General features: G+C 40.3%; 1 protein-coding gene across 1 annotated transcript; it reads left to right on the top strand.

The window, feature by feature from the left end:
- Window positions 1-2,181: 2,181 nt before the first annotated feature.
- ME2 (malic enzyme 2, NAD(+)-dependent, mitochondrial) lies at window positions 2,182-19,417 on the top strand (the record flags this gene model as incomplete). Its single annotated transcript, XM_010291939.1, has 9 exons — window positions 2,182-2,289; window positions 11,818-11,951; window positions 13,362-13,511; window positions 15,970-16,045; window positions 16,803-16,964; window positions 17,495-17,598; window positions 17,945-18,054; window positions 18,164-18,261; window positions 19,304-19,417. Coding segments are annotated over exons 1-9 (1,056 nt in total), but the record flags the coding sequence as incomplete, so codon positions are not given.
- Between the last annotated feature and the right edge of the window lie 108 nt (window positions 19,418-19,525).

Here is a 19,525-nt window from a genome sequence, read left to right as displayed (position 1 = left end):
ATTTGAATCACACCCCTGAAGAGTCTCTGTCTCTTATTGATTAGAGAGTTAATTGACGAAATTAGGAGAAATCTGGGCCGTAATCTTGTTTGGTTCTTAAATGCTCATTAATTGCAATGAAGTAATTTAAATTTAATTAGTGTAAGATAAGGTGTGGTGGTTGACCTAGTTTTTAAGTCCTTGTTTAAGGTATTTGCTCATGACAGATGGAAGGCACCCTAACACCAGACTGATAGGGTGCGGGCTGAGGTTTGCTATGACACTGTAATCATATTTTTAACCTCACGTGCCTGAGGAGATGGACTCGTGTAACGATGGTGAATGAGCAATCAGAATTAAGACCAGTTAAGACTGAATTTGCCATTCCTAAAGGCTGGTTGTTCTGCAGCACAAATTTAATTTTGCTTATCTGACCCTGATTTACAGCTGCCCTGAGTTCTGGCAGACCAGCTGTGTTTAGTCCACTGCTAGCTGGTTTAGGGAGGAATTAGCATGTTAAAAGCAACATTTGTTTGTAGTGCTGGCAAGGCTTCCATTCCTCCTGTCTCCACACAGTAAATTTATGTTCTCTACCATGAAACAACTAAACACATGGGTTTTGAGTGGAACTTGTTTCAGTTGCAAGGCCTAAACAAACAAAAAAAGGAGGAGAGAAAGGGATCCCGCTGCATTTCAGTGCTGCTTTCCTCTACGCTTTGTAATGGGTAGAAGAGAAACTCTGATATAACTGGTGGTGAAAAATATTAAATGTTTGTATGTTCTTTTAATGCTTGGAAAGATTTTGAAGAAAATGCTCAGATTGTAACTTGTAAGATCTGTCTGCCGTCTTAAAAGTTGATTATGTGTAAATTTGATTATAGAATGGTCTTCTAAAGTATTCAGACTATATTTAAGATAATGAAATTTTGTTCCTTAATTGAATTTTGGCTTCCATCTGGAAGAAATTAAAAATCCAAACCATGCATCATTTCATCCCTTAAAAATGTCTCATACCTGCTTTACTGTCCTTGCATGTGTCGTGGATGTGAACATACAGCTGGGCCAGGGGACAATGGAGCACCGGCTGCAGGGGTCCCCCACCCACACCAGCTGCAATGGAGAGGGAGAAGGGTTCCTGCCATGCTGATCCTGGATCTCTGCCTTTCTCTGCTGACTCTATAGGCCTGTGGCTAAAGGGATTCTTTTTTTCCTCTCCCCGTGTCAGGATTCTGCACAATATTGCATCTGAGCTGTGTACATCTGTCCTTTGTGGCCTGCCATCTTCATGTGTCTTCATTCAGGCTGTGGTCCTGTGTAAGGTCTCGCTGTGGTTGCTGTTGTCTCTCTGTGTGGGTGAAATAATGTTTAGAGATGAGCCCAGTATGCATTCCCTAGTGGTCCTGCGTTATATAAGCATGTAATAAATGATAATTTCTGCTCCAAAGAGCTGGCAATTAATAGTTGAATAAAATGGGTCTGAGCGTGGTTATCATCACCTGGCGAGATTAAGATCTAAGCTTTTGAGTGGTACTAACAAAGTTTTTATTTTGTTCAGGAAACATCCTTTGTTGAAAAGGGTATATTCTTTCTGAAAATAACCTTATTTCAGGTTTGGAATTTTCAAAATCAAAGCATGGAATCCAGAGTTCAGTGAATTTTTGACCATTTTAATCATATGTTTTGTTCTAATCTAATTTTAATATGCTAATAGACATAGTTTCTTTCCTTTCTGTTGTCCAGGCCACAAAATTTCATTGTCAGAAACCAACTGGAGAAACCCAGCTTGAATTTTCTTGCTGCATTAGCCTGAGTTATTCAGTCCTCCCTGGTATTTGCACTGGTGCCAGTTGCGTGGGTCACTACAGAAGGTTAATATTTGCTAATGGCAGTTCTGCTCTGGGTTTATTCCTAGTGAATGCTGTCTGACAGCAACTCACAGCATAATGCTAGCTCGCATTAGTATCCCTGTATGTTCTCTCCACTTACTCATGCACTCTTGTTGTTGTAAAGCCTGCCTTCTTTTCCTTCCTCCCAGCTGCCACAAGGCAATTCTGCGTTATTATCACGGTGTTTGAGTCTTATCTAGCATGTACGTATTTCTTTTACAACAGATGGCCTACAAATATGAACATTAGTTCCGCTGCCTCTGTATCTGAATGATTTTCTTTTCCTTTTTCCAGGTGCAGTATACAAATAAAAAAAATGCTTTCCCGACTACGAGTAGCTACCACTCCCTGTGCGATGGCATGTCGCAGTGCACATACAAAAGAAAAAGGCAAGCCACTGATGTTAAACCCACGAACAAACAAGGTTGGTCTTGTCTGATTATCAAATATCTTATCTTCATCTGGTAATTGTCCAGTGGACCTTGTTCCAGGGTTAAACCACCTCCAGGAGGTGTACTGGGCCACAGCCAAAAAAGGGTGCAGAAGATGGAGGAGTCAGTGATCATTTCAAGTTTACTGCCTGAACACCTACAGTACAAGGACTTCCAGTAACACCTTCTGCTTCTGTCAGCCTGTGCTTCCCCTGGTTTGCTGTGGTTTACACAATCAATAATGCTGCTTCCTTGAGCCATTGAAGAGTCGCTGATTCTTGCTGATCACTGGCTTAGTTTTTGGGCTGGTTGAATTGAAGAAAAGCTTTAGCAGATAGAGCCTTATTTCATAGTTTGCAAAAGTTAATTCTGAATTCAGTCTTGCTAGTGATAGAAAATGTTAGCCTCTCTGTTCTAGTTGTGGCTTTTTTCTGCAAGGCTGTGAATTGGGATCAAGCCATGTCAGTAAGAAACATCCCTGTAGAGAGAGTTGCCCAGAGGGCATCTAAAAATAAGCTTTGAATGGAGCTAGCTGGGAGATAGAGACATTATGTTCATTCCATGCATCGGGAGGAAGTTATCCTAAGAAAGTGGCTTTGGAAATTTTCCTATTTCCACAACCCCATTCCCAATCTCTTTTCTTTCCCAGAGTAGTAGTAGCCTTCAGGAATATTGCAACAATTAAGGTGTAAACTAAAACTAGTAAGAAATGAGATGAGGGCTTTTAGTAGCTGATCCAAGATGTCTAAAGTGGCCAAGAAAGGTGATGAATCTAGCTACCTCCGACAGGGTATTTCCTGAGCAATGGAGCTATGGAAGCTGGGCTTCCATAGTTTTATGCTATGTTTTTAATGTCTGGCTTTTCTCCTCTTCCCCATTCTCTGATTTTATTTTTTTCCTCCTGTAATGCCTTATATTTCCCCTTCACTGTGTATTTCCTTCCCTTCCATTTCTGCCCATGGCTCCTTCTCTCCCCCTGTATTCTTAGCTCCTTCCCCTGCCACTTCCTAGATGAAAAGAAGCACGTGCTTCCATAAATTGGCCAGCTGGCAAGCCAGACGCATAACCCCAAGCATTTCTCTCAGCAGCAGGTCTAGGCTGACTTTCCTCTGCACAGCAAAATCTTTTTTTTTTCTTTTTTTCGTTGTCCCTCTCTTTTTGTCAGAAGTTGGCCGGTGATCTCAAAATAATCTGCGGAGGATATCAAGCTAGGAACTGCAAGCTGCATTTCCTTGTGTCCTGCCTGTAACTACAGGGAGAATTGCTCCAGTGTGTCTTTTGGCAAAAGTGATCCCGAGTGTCCTGAAAAGAAAGGAAGGCAAAATGTAGACGTGCAGTCATGTTTCTTACCAGTTTTTGTACAGTACGATGTAGTGTGGGCTGCCTTGATACTGCATGAATGCGGGTTGCATATGTAGAGAGTGAGCTGTAGAAGTTAGAGAAGTTAGAGACCGGCTGACGGCAAAAATGAAATTGGGATTGCCAGGGAAGGAGAAAAGAATAGATTGGTGTGGTTTGTCAAGATCAGATTATCTTGAGACTTTTCCAAGCTATAAATGTTTTGACATGCCAGTGGAAATTATTTCAAGCCCTGTAAGCTTTTCCAAGTGCTGATTATGCAACAGTGTTCAGAAACAAAAACAATAGGTCATTTCTTACTGTTTTTCCAGTGGTAATACCTTTTTTTTTTTAAAAAAACCTGGAATTCTCTGGTGGACTGAGCACAATGCAGTATTTTTTTGTAGGGTTTTTTTTTGAGGAGGAGGGAAAAGCAGAGAGATGATTATTAATAGCAGTTCTTTTTTTTTTTTTTTAAATGTGTTAGTCTCCAAGAAATGATGCTTGTGAGAGGAAAAAAACTTGCCACATTTGTTCAGCTCTGTCGTTAAAGCCGACACCTGTTTGAATGGATCTGTAAGCTAGTTAAGTGATACTGCTTGGTGGCTGGGTGCAGTATCTGTATAGAAATGTATTTAGGAAATGCAGCAGAGAAATAAATGATTGACTAAATATGCAAAGTACTTTACCCTTTGTGCTTTTCTTGACCACAGTGCCTTATGTGCAGATACATGTATCTTATGCATACAGGCACAGATAAAGGACTTCATCTCTTACTGGCAGCTTGTTGAGATCGTCATTTTATGACTTGTGTTTTAGTTGCTTATGTTTCGTTTTTACAATCCCTATCAACTCTACAGGACATTTGGTCTCCTCTAATACATGTGGGCCCTAAAATAAGAACTGTAAGATGGCAGCAATCACTAACAGAAAACCACCCCTTCCCCTTGTGCCAGTTAGTCTGCTCCCGTTCTTCTAGGTTTTTGTCTTATTATTTGGGTTTTTTTCTTTTCTTTCCCATCCTTACCTGTCTTCTGCAGGTATGTACTACACCTACATCAACTGGTTTGGGTTTTTATGTGTGAAGGCCAGCTTTCAAGTGTTTATTGTCAGGGCAGCTCAGAAAAGGTCATGAGCTATATCAGTAATGATCTTGCTGTTCCAAACAATTGCAGAACATACTGTAACTGCACTGCTGGCATCCATGTCTATTTACAATCTTCCATGATGTTTGATTTCTGCTCTGTGGCAGGGATTCAAATCACAGTTAATTAGCTTCAGGATCTTTTATTCTGCTGGAGATCCTTGCTGTGCCAAGGCAGCATTTTAAGCTTGTTGGGCGCTTAGAACACTGTTAGGACAATCTCATTTGTTTAGTACTGACAATTAAGTTGTTATTTATATTGTGGTAATGCTTCAGATTCTCACTCAAGGGCCAGGATTTCTTCTTCCAGCACAGAACAAATGATGCATGAGTAGGTGATCCCTGACCTTGGCGATGTCTATTCTGCCACGTAGAGCGGCATGTGTATGTCTTTGTTTTCACTGGAAATACGTGACCTGTAACATTATTTGTATGTTTGCTTTCTACGTGCTTGCAACAAATTTGTGACTCTGAATAATTTGTGACACTTTCTGTATTTTAGTTGGTGATTCTTCTACCTTGTGGCATCAATTCTTGTTACTGTCTAAGTGCATGACTGTATTATGTACAGTTGATTCCATTACCCCTTTTTCCATTACTCTGTGCCTAAATATTCTTTGGATGTTTCATTCTTTAATATTGTTCTCCTGTACTGACAATGCCTCACAAATTTTTTGCTTCAGCAGATATCTTTAGGACATTGCATTAAAAACACACATGCATGCACATGTATTTGTATGCATGTATATGCCAGGGCACATGTGTGTGGGTATTTTTTATATACATTTTAAAATGTATATAAAGGATACATTTTAAAAAAAGAATTCACTGATGGTGTCAGTTTAATCCCAGATCAATTCCTGAGGAACTGCCCCAGCGTCTGTCTTCCATATGGGTGGTCGTCTTCTCGTATCTTGTATTTAGCTAGACCATTAATCACAGTTTCATCTGTATTCATTCCCAGCTTTTTCAGCCTGATTTGTTCTCATCTATGCCTTACAGAATACTTCCAGAAACTCTTGATAGATTAACATTGTTTAAAGAACCAGTTCTCTTAACAAAAGATGTACGTGACCTCTCTGACTCGGCCAAATATCCGAAGAGGATATTTCCAATTCAGAATAAAAACAAACAAACAAACAAACCCCAACCCAAAATTAAAGCTAGTTGGACAAAATACATAGGATAGGACAAGAGAATGTGAAGAAAGATGTATGAACTTCACTCTCTAAAAGCAGATGCTCCCTTCCCCTTCCACTGCCCTTTCTCAGCATGCTGGTTTTGGACACATTGATTTCTTTTATTTTAATACTACTTAGATTGTGTCAGTTGGTTTGAGCAGCCAGGGTGTAGAATACGCAATGCCCATCTGCCTTCCTGAGGAAACCAGGATAAACAGGATGTGGACATCTACTGCAAATGGTAGTTGTCATGTCACTAAGAAATGCAGTCGTTGAAATACTACCAGCAGTTTCTGATAGGTTGTGAAGAAAGAGCCTAGGAAGCAGGAAACTGATAGAAACCGGTAGTTCCTTTGCGCACATGCACATGCTCAACCCAAAAGTCCCACCGCAAATTTTGTGCCCTGCCCAGCTGGTTTGGAGACGGAGGGATTGTTGGATGGAAGCTGCATGGTCATGCCTTTGCAGCTTCTATCAGCTTCCTTGAGATCTGCATGCTTTTAAAGGGAATTAAATGTGGAAAGATGGAACTGTTTAATCTGTAACCAGCTTTTATCATCTGTCTGAAAAGGTGGTGTAAGTGCCAAAGGTGGTATGTAGTATTGCACCTCATTTAACTGAGATCAGCTATTCTGCTCAGGACTCGTGAGCTACTGGAGTGGTGGGTGGAGGAAGGAAGGAAGCGGTCTTGTTTTTTAATTTTTTCGGTTTCTTTTTTTTAATTGTAGGATTAATGCCATTCAAGGAGAACAAAAGCAATGTCATCCGCTCAGTTAGAAAAATAGCAGTTCAATGAAACTTTCTGAGGTGTTCAGTGATGCTATGGGGTGTAAATGAGCCATTTCAGGTGTTGTGCTCCTGATTTGGAATGTACAGCTCTACCACAGCGGTTGGTGCTTGGAAACAAACCCTAGAGAGGCTGGATAACTTTCTTTGCTGGTGTGTAAGGGCTTTCTGTTTCTGACTTTTTCCCATTTTCTGCAGGGGAGTGCTTTTAGTTGAAGTTACACCATTAGTAAATGAGAGCTAGTGCAGATTAGCGAAGTCTGGTCCAGCAGCCAGAGTGATTTACATCTGGTTCCACACATACAGAGGCGATACAAGAACTGGTGGCATCTTTGCCTGCAGAGAGACTAAGGTCTTTAAAGGCTTAATAACCTGGGAAAGGTCTAGGTCGTTTCAGAATTCAGCAGGGAGTAGATCACTGTGTGTGTCAGCCATACCCTCCAGTGTATATACTATGCTGTTTCTGGTAGAATAAAGATAGGAAATTGAGTTTAAAAAAATGAAGGAGGAAAGAAATCAAAGGACATTTCCATATTCTACACTGTTCTCATAAACACAGAGAAACTTTGAATCTATGGTTGAGATAGCAAATACACCTTTGATTCATATGAATGCACTTTATTAATTTGCAGTGGAAACATGTTGTGCAATAGTGAACTCTGTGATTTAGCAAAAGGAAGCAGAGTTAAGAGAAGCAGCAGCCCACAATCCAATGTAAAATCTACTTTATTTTTAAAATGTTTATGATGCTACTTCAAAGCCTACAATATACTGCTGAATATGTTATAACAATGATTAGAAGTTACATGAAAACCGTTTGATTGAATCTTCCCTGTGAAGTAGACTAACTCTCATTTTCCAAACAGTGCCATGTTTGGATATAGTCTGCATTTACATCTTTTATCAGGGGCTTTGAATGGGTTATTTGTTATAAACTGTACAGGTTTTCAGAATACTTCAGAGTATTTATGGTATCAAGTATCCCCTCCTATATATATGTCTGCAAGACTTTGCAGGGGGGGAAGAAATGATCACCACTAGTACTGCTCTTCTTAGAAACCTCTCAGTCTTATTTACTCAGTGGTGCTGTAAAAATCACGCTTGCAGGGTTCAGGTCTCCTGTTCACCTTCATGCAAAGTAGGCAGCTAGAATTTTTATATGCTGGTATTTATAGCACCACTCGTGTTGTGTAGTAGAGCCCAGTTGTTAGGGCTAAAGTGAGGTCCCAGTGCCAGATAGTTTGTGGATTAAAGGCACAGTACATGGTGATTCAAGGTGAGTTTGTCTTAACTAAAAAACTGTTGACACTTCATTTTACTTGCCTTTTTTTTTTCCCATGGCAGTACACTGGGTTTGTTGCAATAAATTTGTCCATGCGTATTAATTAATTCATTTGTGGTCTTTGAAGTGTGCTGCATTTTCTCCTAGATGTGCTCACTGCTTTGTCTGTACTATCTTAGAAAGGGCACCTTTTTTTTTCTGAGCTGCAATGAGGATTAAGGAAGCTAATCTATGTGCAAGTCAGTGGATAATACTCAGAAAAAGGACACCTAGCACTGTGGGTCAAAGGAAACCATAAAGTGATCCCTGTGACTTAAGCCCAAATCATTATGGTATTTAGGGATTTAATCCCAGTGGAAACTAGAGGGAATTTGGCCCTTAAGTAGGTGCTGGGATCTTAAGTGCCTTTGAGAGCATCAGTCCCACTGCTGCGAATTGCTGACTGTCTCCTGATTTCACTGGGAGCTGATCGCTGGCTCTGTCAAACTGTGCTGGGGCTTACAAAAAGAGGTAGAAGGCTAGAAAATTTGTAATGTTGCAGCTCCTAGGCACACTAAGGAAAATCTCTGTCCTGCAAGGTGCTGTATGGGGAACAAGCTGTAATCCCAAATCCAAAACAAGAGGCAGCTGGTGGCCATGGACAGAGATAATGAATGGGAATACAGCAAGTGTTGGAAGGGCTCTGGGATCTTTTTATAGTGCTGCTCTCGACTAAACTTGTTTTGTTCTAGCTGGAACGAGGATTAAATTTCTGTGTGGAGGCTGATGGCATTCAAATTCCTGAGTTAGGCCTGGGCAGAAATTAAAGCATCTTTTAACGTGGTAAGATCTAATTGTCACGTAAATAAACAGTTGCAAGTACTTAGTACTTAGTGCCACTTAAAGGATTCACAGTGTAACTCCAGATAGCTGAAAAAACAGTTTACCTGTAGACTGGAAAAAATGTGAATAAACTGAATAAAGGTGGGTAGCTGTTCTGCTTAGTACTAACCTCAGAGCTCATCTGGTATTATTAGGAACCCAGATAGTTAAGGTCACCGATTTTATTGTACAGAGAAATTAAGGAAAAGCCATGTTCCAGTGTCATGCTCATAGTGGAAATCAGAAATTAGGTAGACTTTATTTTTAAAGGACTTGAGAGTTCCTGATGGGGAGGATGTAGGTTTTGCTAGTAAGATGTTTCAGCTAGTTTAGAGTAAAATGTCAGTGTAGCCAGTATGGTAGCACTGAAGGGATTCTGGCCTTTGACATGCCTTAAACTAGTGACATTAGTGACTTTACTGACCAGTGTTCATATATCTTCTGGGAAGAGACTAGTCTTTTTTTTTTTTTTCCTTCTTCTTAATATGGTAAATCTTTTGGCATCATTTTTGTTTTTATAGTGCCTAAAGTAACAGTCAAAATATTACAGATGTTTACCAGCTGTGCTCAGCTTCATATCCTAAATCATTTGCGCTGCAAGTACAGCTTGTGTTGAGAATTGGTTGTTTTTATTAAACAGGCATACACTGCTGAGGGTAACAAACTTAGGGGCAGCTAAGGAACAGGGTAAGATAGCAGAGATGTGTGTTTGCTTGGTTTGCTTCCATGCGACTTTGGAAGATGAATTGACATTCCCAGAGAATCTTTCAATATTTCCTGTGAAGTATGTAGAAGTGAAACTAAAGTAGATCCTTTGCAATATAGGGAAAAAAAAAAGAGGCATTCAGTGTGCGCTCTTGGTTTGTTTCTCATGGCAGTGCTGCTTACTGGTTGTGTCCTCAGTGGAAATTTTGGATTACTCAAATCAGTTTCCAGCAAAAATTATCATGTGGCTAAAGTGACTGTTACACCCAGCAAAAGACAAGCAGCAAGGGTAAAAAGTTCAGGAACAAGCCGTCATCTGAAATTTATTTACAGACAATATTAGAAGAATACTTGAGAATAACAGTGGTTTGAGAAAAAATGGTTTGCGAGTGACTCACAGATAATAGAAAAAAGGATGAACTGAGTTAGTACTGAATGTCAAATGTAGTACCTGGAAGGTTGTCAGAAATGTAAAGCATCGATCTATTGTAGGGTTAAATACTTAAAATATTTTTCACACACTGAAGTTTTAAATTCTTTTTTTCTTGGAGTAGCTTGCTTTTTAACTCTTCAAATATTTTATTACTTTAAAACATAGTATAGAATTAGTACAGAAAAGCAGGTGGACTGCTTAAATCAGTGGAGTCAAAACAAGTGACATTAAATGTAATTTAAATAAGTAAAGAGAAAAAAATATTTTTTTAAGGAGTAGTTATATTGGTTATAAACCATTCAACTATGCTGAATTACACTAAGTATAGCCTCTAAATTAGCGATTTTTTGTTAATGGCCATACTTTCTACAAACACCTGTGAAAGTCTATTAAAACATAAGCAGAGGTGAAAATATGTATATTCTAATCTTAATTTACTTTTTTTATTCTAAAGTGGGGAAAATACTATTTTTTTCTTGTGATTTTTCTGATTGCAGGGGGAATTTGGAGTGTAATTACAAGGCATAAAACAAACCTTAGAAAGCTTTTCTAAAGAAACCTTTTTTTTTAACTTGACAGTAAGAATCTGCTTGCATCATGGGGACAGTTGAGAAAATGTGTTATTGGTTTTTAATCTAGCTGCTTTAATAAACAAAGGAAGTGTTGTTTGTGAGCAGAACTGATGTTTCCAAAAGATTACAAGTAGCAGACCTTTCCCTTTCAGATTCTGCTTTTGCTCACAGGTTGATGTGCAGCCTTGGCGCAGCAAAGAGTCTCTCTGGGTTTTCAGCTCCTGCGTTCGCAAATACTGTTTTAATCATTCACTGAACTGACCCAGTTGGATAAACTGAAATAAGGAAAGTTTATCATTGCTCTTTTGGAAGCGGCAAACTTAAAGTAGGGTCAGTTGTTGTCGGAAATGGGGTCAGCACTTTGAGAGAGGTTGGCTGTGAATCTGGACCCGGGTCAGTTGGCGTTTTGCGGAGTTACACCTAGGAGTTACCCACCCCGTAAAGGTGCCTGCCAGTCGCCACTAGCAGGTAGCTTACCGAAGGCGGTTTTGTGTACTAAGTGAAAAGCCAGTTTTATTCAAATTAGTATTTAAATAACGATAAATTAAACTCTACATCCACCTTGGAACAGAGAAGAATGAAAACGGTGGGATATTCCTGTGGTTTGAGTAATCTGAAATTTCATTTGTTACCAGTGAGGTTTTTCGGTAGTAGATGACTACAGTTGGAGGTGAATAGATTAGTTCTAGCCCTAGGTAAAAATGAAGGATTTGGGTTGAACTGTGATCTCAGTAGAAGCATTAGGGCAATTCAGTAACTTTGGGATCTGGCTGGATTACCAAAAACATGTAGAAAAAAGCAGCAATTCAGATAACCCTCTGTGGACCAAATGTTACTGTCTGTGATTGTAGGGACCAAACTGGGTGACCCGCATGTTCCTGATCAACCTTACATTCCTATGAAACAATTCAAGAAGCAGCTGTTATTTTACCCTTAAACCTTAGCCTGTCTGCAGTGGGATCTGTTAGTTGTTCTCCAGTTTCACAGAGGCAAATGAAATCTGGCAGAGGGCATGAGGACTGAGAGCTGTGGAAAAGCTGTGGTCAAAAGGGATACCCACAAAGGATGAGGAGAACTCCAGCAGAGGCAAATATATCCAAACCCAGCCTGCTGTGGCACCTGCCATTGGAAGAGGATGCAGTGGATAGTCAGAAATGGCAAATAAATAGAAAGGCTAGAGGAAGAACTGCTAATCATTTCTCACCTCTCTTGTTTTCAGGGTATGGCCTTTACATTACATGAACGACAGATGCTTGGATTGCAAGGACTTCTACCTCCTAAAATAGAGACACAAGACATTCAAGCCTTACGCTTCCATAAGAATTTGGCAAAAATGACTGACCCCTTGGAAAAGTAAGCACTCCTCTGGCCTTGTTTTGTCATGCAAGTAAATGGAAATTGCTGTAAAATATTTCCTGGGGCTAACCAAACAAGGTTTCTGTGCCTCCACTGGGTTTTTCAGTTGTTGGAGGTTATTTTCACTCTTGCACAGAAAACTGCTTTCATCAACCATGCTTTCATCAACCATGCATTCATCATGTGGCTAAATGAAGTTGAGGAGCATTTATTTTTATATTCCATAGTCATAAGGTAACAAAAAAGACTGTGCACAAATTAGCCAGTAACAAAGCTGCAAACTTTGCTGTAATATGTGATATGTATTTCTGTAAGATTTGGGTGGCAGGTTTTTGGAGCACAGAAGTATGGGGGGGGCATAGTGCACGCTAGAAAAATATGTGAGTGAAGGTAAATTGAGGGTTTGATAATTAGGTATGAAAAACAGTGTTTATCATATCCAGTAGTTACTGCTACAAAGGAATTACAGGGTTAGAATTTTGAGTCTCGTAATAGGCAATTTTTTTATTATAGATCTTTTTCTTTTTTTTTTTTTTTACCTAATGGTTTGGTGAAAAAAACATGAAGGATTTTGATTTTTTTTTTTCCTTTTAGAATGGCATATTTTTAGCACCCTGTTACTGTTTTCATATAAGCCTATGTATATTTGCATGTAAAAATACACAGTCTTCTAAAGGCAAGAGGAGCATTGGAATGGTTTGAGGCTTACTGGACCACATCAAAACTCTTTTGTTCTCATGAAAACCAAAAGATGACTTTTAAATCCACATCATGTCACTTGCTGATCTGAAACAGTCATGTCATCTGTACTGGCAAAGTGCCTGGTTGCTGTAGCCTAAGACAAATCCCTAATTCATCATTTTTATGTTGTCAGGTCAGTGTGACTGAATATGAACTGATACATGGTAGATTGCTAGGTAGATTTGCAAAAATGCACATTTAATTTACACACCTAGGTAAGTCTTTCAAAATGAACTTTTTGTTAGGAGCTAATTTGTTTTATAACTTTTTTAATGTTAGGATTAACAAGACCTTACTGTCAGGACCTTACTGGTTTGGATGAAAAATTCTTCACTGGTAATTTTTTTTTAACAGTGATGAGACTCCCAGCTGCATCCTGTAATAAAACCATGGGTTATCTTTTATCACAGTGCATGTTTGTGTATCAACTTGTTAGCATGCATGGTATGTTATATCTCATTTTTTTATCTCAGCTTTATAGTACTGCTACTCTCTCTTTTCCAACTTTTTTTAGTGCTCCAAGCCCAACTTGAGTGGAAGCAGGAATTTCATGAAGACATAATGTGAAGCACATTTGGGTTTTTCTTTGACTTTTTTCACATTGTTTTAAATAAGCGTAAATGTGAAGCAATAAGTGGTTGCTTTCTTTCCTTTGCTTAATTTCAGGTATATCTACATAATGGGCATCCAAGAGAGAAATGAAAAACTATTCTATCGGGTATTACAAGATGATATTGAGCGGTTAATGCCAATTGTATACACACCAACAGTAGGCCTTGCCTGCTCCCAGTATGGACACATCTTCAGGAGACCAAAGTAAGAACAATAGATAGATACTGCTGCTACTTTTATTATCATTTTTTCTGTACACTTGCCTGAGGTTTGGACATGTTTTATTTCATTTTCATTTGGATTCAGCTACACAAGTCTTCTGCCAATTCAGGGCAATAAAAGTTCATTAAATAGTATCTCAAGACCCAGTTTATATTGGAAAGCAGAACATTTGAAAACAGAAGTGGCAATGTGTCACATAAATACCACAGGTGCAGGGCTTCAGCCCCATTTCCAGCTCTTCCTAGATGCTATACAGCTCTTTAATTCTGAGGAGAGTGCTGTGGCTTTCTCCAGCTCTCAAAATCACATCTGTGAGTCTGAGGATCTGTATCAGGACAGAGCATTTGGGGGGAAGTGTGGATTGAAAGGGATTTCTGGGGCTCGTCTGGTCTTACCCTCTCTTCAAGAGGGGTGACTTCAGGTAGATTCATGAGATACGTTCCCCAGTGCAGCCCTGCACACAGCCCGCACAGAGGCAGAAACACGAGTGCATGCACACCCATACAGCAGATTTGCTGGAGGAAGCTCAGGCTAACCGTGGCTTTGGCAGAATCAAAGCTGTGACCAACGTGGTCCTGCTGAGGGCAAAGGATCCCGGTCCTGGACAGAATCTCACGATGCTCTGCAGAGCAGCACAGTGTGACACCTTGGGTGCAGGAGCAGAGGCCAGCGAGCAGCGTGTGAGGAGAGGTGTTGGCAAAGCAGGAAGGGAGAGGCTTGACTCATGGTAGCTCAGCAGACTCTGTTGGGTGCAGATTAAACCCTGTATTAAAGCGGATGCTACCAGGAGCTAGCTTTCAGTTATTCTGACACACTAAATACACTTGCCTTGGATCTGGTTTGGATTCAGCAGTGACTTCAAAACAATCATTCAGGTTATTAGCTCTGTGTTGAGGAAACCAGTTGAGACTGGCAGTTGTTTCAGCTCATTTCCACGATACTCTCACTGCGATTCAAAGTGTATTTTTAGAGCCCTCTCGCTTGAGGGCTTTAGTGCTGGGTGGAGGAAGGGCTAATCCTTCGCTGCCATGAGAACTTGGCTGCATAGTGTGGCTGCTGTGATAAAGACAGTAAGAAACGCATGGTTTTGCTCCTGATCTGGGGCAGGGGATGTGAAAGATGTACTCTAGTTCTCATATACTTCCTTTCCTCTTCCATGTATGTATTATAGTCTGGTTTGAAAACTCTCCTTCTTAGAAGTTGTCTGTAGAAGAAACAGCAGCATGGACTGGAACTCAGGATATGCCCCTTTCCTTCCCATAACCAGCACTTTCTGAGTGTTGGTAACTTCTCGATTACCACCTCTGCCGAGCCTGTTGTGCCCTTTTCCTCCTAACCACAGAGGGCTTGCTCAAGCAGAATAAATACAGACACTTCTCTTCACCTCTGCTCCTTTGCCTCCCCTCCCATCTTCCCACAGAGCGAGAAGCAGTGTTCACGTGGTCTTGGAGAAGACAGTATGGTCCGTCCTTGTCTTTCTCTTTCCTTTCTTTCCCTTCCCCTCACCTTATGTAATGTTGTGAATGGAGATTCACTAAGATAAAGCCAGGCTTAAGATCGTGTTCCCTTCTTGTATCCTTACAGGGGAGTGTAGATCCTGTCATGTCTGACGCTAACAGCAGAGGTATTTTGCCCTAGAGGAGTATTAAAGGTGAATACCTGTAGTAGTGTAAAATCCAGGTAGCATCATGGAAAGTATTTTCTCTGCCCCTGTACTCAGCACTGGTGAGGCTGCACCTCGAATACTGCGTTCAGTTTTGGGCCCCTTGCTACAAGAAGGACGTTGAGGTGCTGGAGCGTGTCCAGAGAAGGGCAACGGAGCTGGGGAGGGGTCTGGAGCACAAGTCTGATGAGGAGCAGCTGAGGGAACTGGGGGTGTTGAGTCTGGAGAAGAGGAGGCTGAGGGGAGCCCTCATCGCTCTCTGCAACTGCCTGAAAGGGGGTTGTGGTGAGGTGGGTGTTGGTCTCTTCTCCCAAGTAACCAGCGACAGGACGAGAGGAAAGGCCTGAAGTTGCGCCAGGGGAGGTTTAGATTGGATATTAGGAAAAATTCCTTTACTGAGAGAGTGGTCAAACATTGGAACAGGCTGCCCAGGGAGGTGATGGAGTCACCACCACTGGAAGTGTTCAAAAAACATGTAGATGTGGCACTTTGGGACATGGTTTAGTGGGCATGGTGGTGTTGGGTTGATGGTTGGATTTGATGATCTTAAAAGTCTTTTCCAACCTTAATGATTCTGTGATTCTGTGTTCTTATTTTAGCGTGTCAAAGTAGCCGAATAGACCCGTGCATTAGAAATTGTCCTTTGAGTTATTTATGTCAAGTGATTGCAACACTTTCAATTTTAAGAAAATTTTACCTTTTGACATTTAGTTTTACAAAGCAAGGTGATTCAAATTGCCACCTATAAAATGTTTCTGCTTTGTTTTTTTCTTTCAGAGGATTATTTATTTCTATCTCAGACAGAGGCCATATAAGGTCAATTGTGAACAACTGGCCAGAGAATGATGTTAAGGTACTGCTACTGTATAATTTTTTATTCTAGTTGTTATTTAATCTCAGTTGAGCTTCTGAAGATTTGTTAGTATTCAGTGGAAATGTAAATACTAAATAATGCATCCTTGCCTGTTTGTAGAGGATGGCAAAATACAGCTAATGAAGATAATGTGTATCTTGAAAGGCAGTGTTTTATCCTAAATGTGAGGTTTATGGTTTGAGTAAACAGTGATGATGAGAAATAGACTTGCCAAACTATTTGTTTTACTTCATTATTCCACCTTTAGGAGAGGTGTTGGGGGATGCACCTCTGGGTCTTACTTATTGTGTTACATAGCAGTAGAAGAGGTGATCTTGTCCTCAGATAAGGACACAGAAGTGGTGTTTGGGAGGCTCAGATTTTGTGCTTAAATCCAGTTGGGTTGAGAACCCCAAAGGGAGATAAGGTGAATGTTACTTATACAAACATTTTTATGTCTGGATTTACAAGTGGAAATCATAAACCCAAGTTACAAGCTGCAGTTCCACGTGGCAGCTTGGATCCTTCCCACTTAGCTTTCAAGAATTTGGGCAGTTGATTTCAGCACAGAAAAAAGAGCGTAGCAGATTCTAACATTAAGCATTATTCTTTCAAGTAAAATACTCCTTGTAATCTCTTCTTTGTTTGACTGTGCAAACATACTTGAATTTTTGCCTGGAAAAAAACACAACTGGTATTGCTCTAAACATTATAAATGTCACTGATAATATATAATTTCACCTGCTTTTGGTTTCAGGCTGTTGTCGTCACTGATGGAGAAAGAATATTGGGTCTTGGAGACCTAGGTGTGTACGGGATGGGAATTCCAGTAGGAAAACTGTGTCTCTATACAGCCTGTGCAGGAATACATCCAGATAAATGCTTGCCTGTGTGCATCGATGTTGGAACTGATAATACAGTGAGTTTGACTGAAGTTTGGCTGACATAAGTTATCCCTATGAGAAGTATTTATTTAAGAGTATTTAGTAGTATAAGAGAAGATTTGTATTTGAGCACTTTTATTTAAGATAAGACCAAATACTTTATGTAAGGGTAAATTATTTGGAATTCACTATACAGTAACATATCAGTGATTGAAAAAGACCAGTTAATTTGTCAGTGAAATGGTGCCTTTAGAGGTAATTTGAGTGCTGGAACATTGTAAAACAGACAGTCAGGTTGACCTGACTTTAAGAAGCTGGAAATGTGAATCAGATTTATTAAAGCAGTTTATTGTTCACCAGTATTGATTTGTTCCATTTTAAAAGCAGCCATCACCAACCTCAAGTGCCAGCCGAAATTACTGAACATTGATATAGACTGGAGGCAGTTACAGTGGCTATATAAATGCAGTATCTTTGGTGTGAAATATGTTAACTGTGAACTCTGGAAAGTGTATATTGAGGAAGTGATTCATCCTGCTGCTGTCTTTGATTTATTCTTTTTCAGACACTCTTAAAAGATCCATTTTATATGGGCCTATACCAAAAAAGGGATCGCTCACAGGTCTATGATGACCTAATTGATGAATTTATGGAAGCCATTACAGACAGGTATGACACTGAATATTCTGCATGGAAGTATGGCTGAAACTGCAGGCAAAAAACCCCCATGACACACTGTCCTTGAAACGGTCATTTAAGGAATAAGGATAGGACTAGAAGTCAAGAGACATGGCTGTATTCCTGGCTCTGTAGTGATTTTCTCTGTGACCTGGAACATGCTACTTGTAGTTAGTTATCTGTTAAATTTACACAGAACGGAGATGGAACTGTTTTAAGCAGTGAAAGGCCTGAGGACATCTCTTTCCAAAGATAATTGATTACGTGCAGGATTTCTTTTAAAAGGATTGTATTTCTTTATGTGTCTAGTGATAGAAATATTTACCATGTTCTTCAGGTATGGCCAGAACACACTTATACAATTTGAAGACTTTGGAAACCACAATGCTTTTCGGTTTTTAAGAAAATACAGAGAGAAATACTGTACCTTCAATGATGATATTCAAGGTATACCCTTTGTTTATGTTCTTTAATGTATATGCAGAAGCTTTGCCTAAAACCGTAATGTGCCATGTAGATCTGTTCATCTCGCCTTAGATTTGTACTGGTTTTACAGGGACAGCTTCAGTGGCCTTGGCAGGACTGCTGGCAGCACAGAAAGCCACTGGTAAACCACTTGCAGAGCAGAAAGTGCTGTTCCTTGGAGCAGGAGAGGTGAGGTTTTTTTAAGGGCTCTAGAGCAACAACAGATTTAAATGTATGTTTTCTGGTTCTGTAGGACTTGTGGAGGTTCACATTCTCTGAATTCCATTGCAGAACTTTTTATATAAGGCCAGCTGAAAATACATTAACAGAAGGGACTACCTGCTTAAAGGTGACTATTTGAAAGGTGTTGAACATTTGCAGGGACTCAAGTTTTTCACTTTCTTACATGGACTTGACAAAAGCATCAGGGAATTACATGTAGTTGAAGGGAAATTTACCATGAAGTTAGGGTTTAATAAGAAAGAGGGTAAGAACATCTTGTTAATTTTTATAGCATTGGAGAGAAGTACACAGTGGTTTTCTTAGCAAGTTAAATCAGTGCCTGTTTGCAGCAGACACTAAGTAGTTACTGGGGCAGCAGTGTCAGGACCAGTACCATGCTTCTTGGTATATCAGCAAAATTGCTTCTATGGTGCTGACAAAACAACTTAATTAGCTGAAAGTTTCTCCAGCTGGGGAAGGTCCTGATTGCAGTAATTGGGCAGTGTTGTGTTGTTGCCTGAGCACTGAGTCCTGCTCTGCACTTCCCTCTACCTTATTTCTCCTGCCAGACTTAGTAGCATGTGCAGGGAGCCAAGAGAAGGGATGTGGAGGGAAGCACTGCCAGCATCCACTTTCTGCCCTCTGTCTGCAAGGCCTGTACCACAGGCAGCCAGAGCAGAGAGAGGTTTGGGAAGCAGTCGGGCACAAAACGCTATGCCATGGTTTCTTGACAGGACGGCTGCAGCGCTGACTTGTTCTTGTTGTCTTGTTGGGCCGCTTTTTTGTGGCTGCTGAACTGGTACAGTCAGAGTACCCAGAAGAGCTGCCTTTCTCTTTTGCTTGAAGACGTGACGCTGTTGATCCAGTCTGCCCCATCTAGGTGAACACTGCTTGTGTTTCAGAGCTGACTTACTGAATGATTTTTTGTGGGGATCTTGAACAGGGTGGTGTTTGTGATGAGAGACCTCTTTTGTGACTTGTTAAAAATCAAAGTCCTTTTATCCACAAGGCTGCCCTGGGAATTGCAAACCTCATTGTTATGGCTATGATGGAAAGCGGTGTTTCTGCTGAGGAAGCCTATAGGAGGATATGGATGTTTGACAAATACGGGTTACTGGTTCAGGTAGGGGTGCACCATGCCTTGAAATACCACCATATGGATGGCTAGTGCTTTCCATGTTCTTCTCAGAAAGAATCAACTTTTATAAAACTTTTTTTATATATATATATA

Source organism: Phaethon lepturus, unplaced genomic scaffold (genome assembly GCF_000687285.1).
Source record: "Phaethon lepturus isolate BGI_N335 unplaced genomic scaffold, ASM68728v1 scaffold36757, whole genome shotgun sequence".
Classification (NCBI taxonomy): domain Eukaryota; kingdom Metazoa; phylum Chordata; class Aves; order Phaethontiformes; family Phaethontidae; genus Phaethon; species Phaethon lepturus.
The sequence above is the reverse complement of the archived record's forward strand: the minus strand, read 5'-3'. Positions and strand labels throughout refer to the sequence as shown.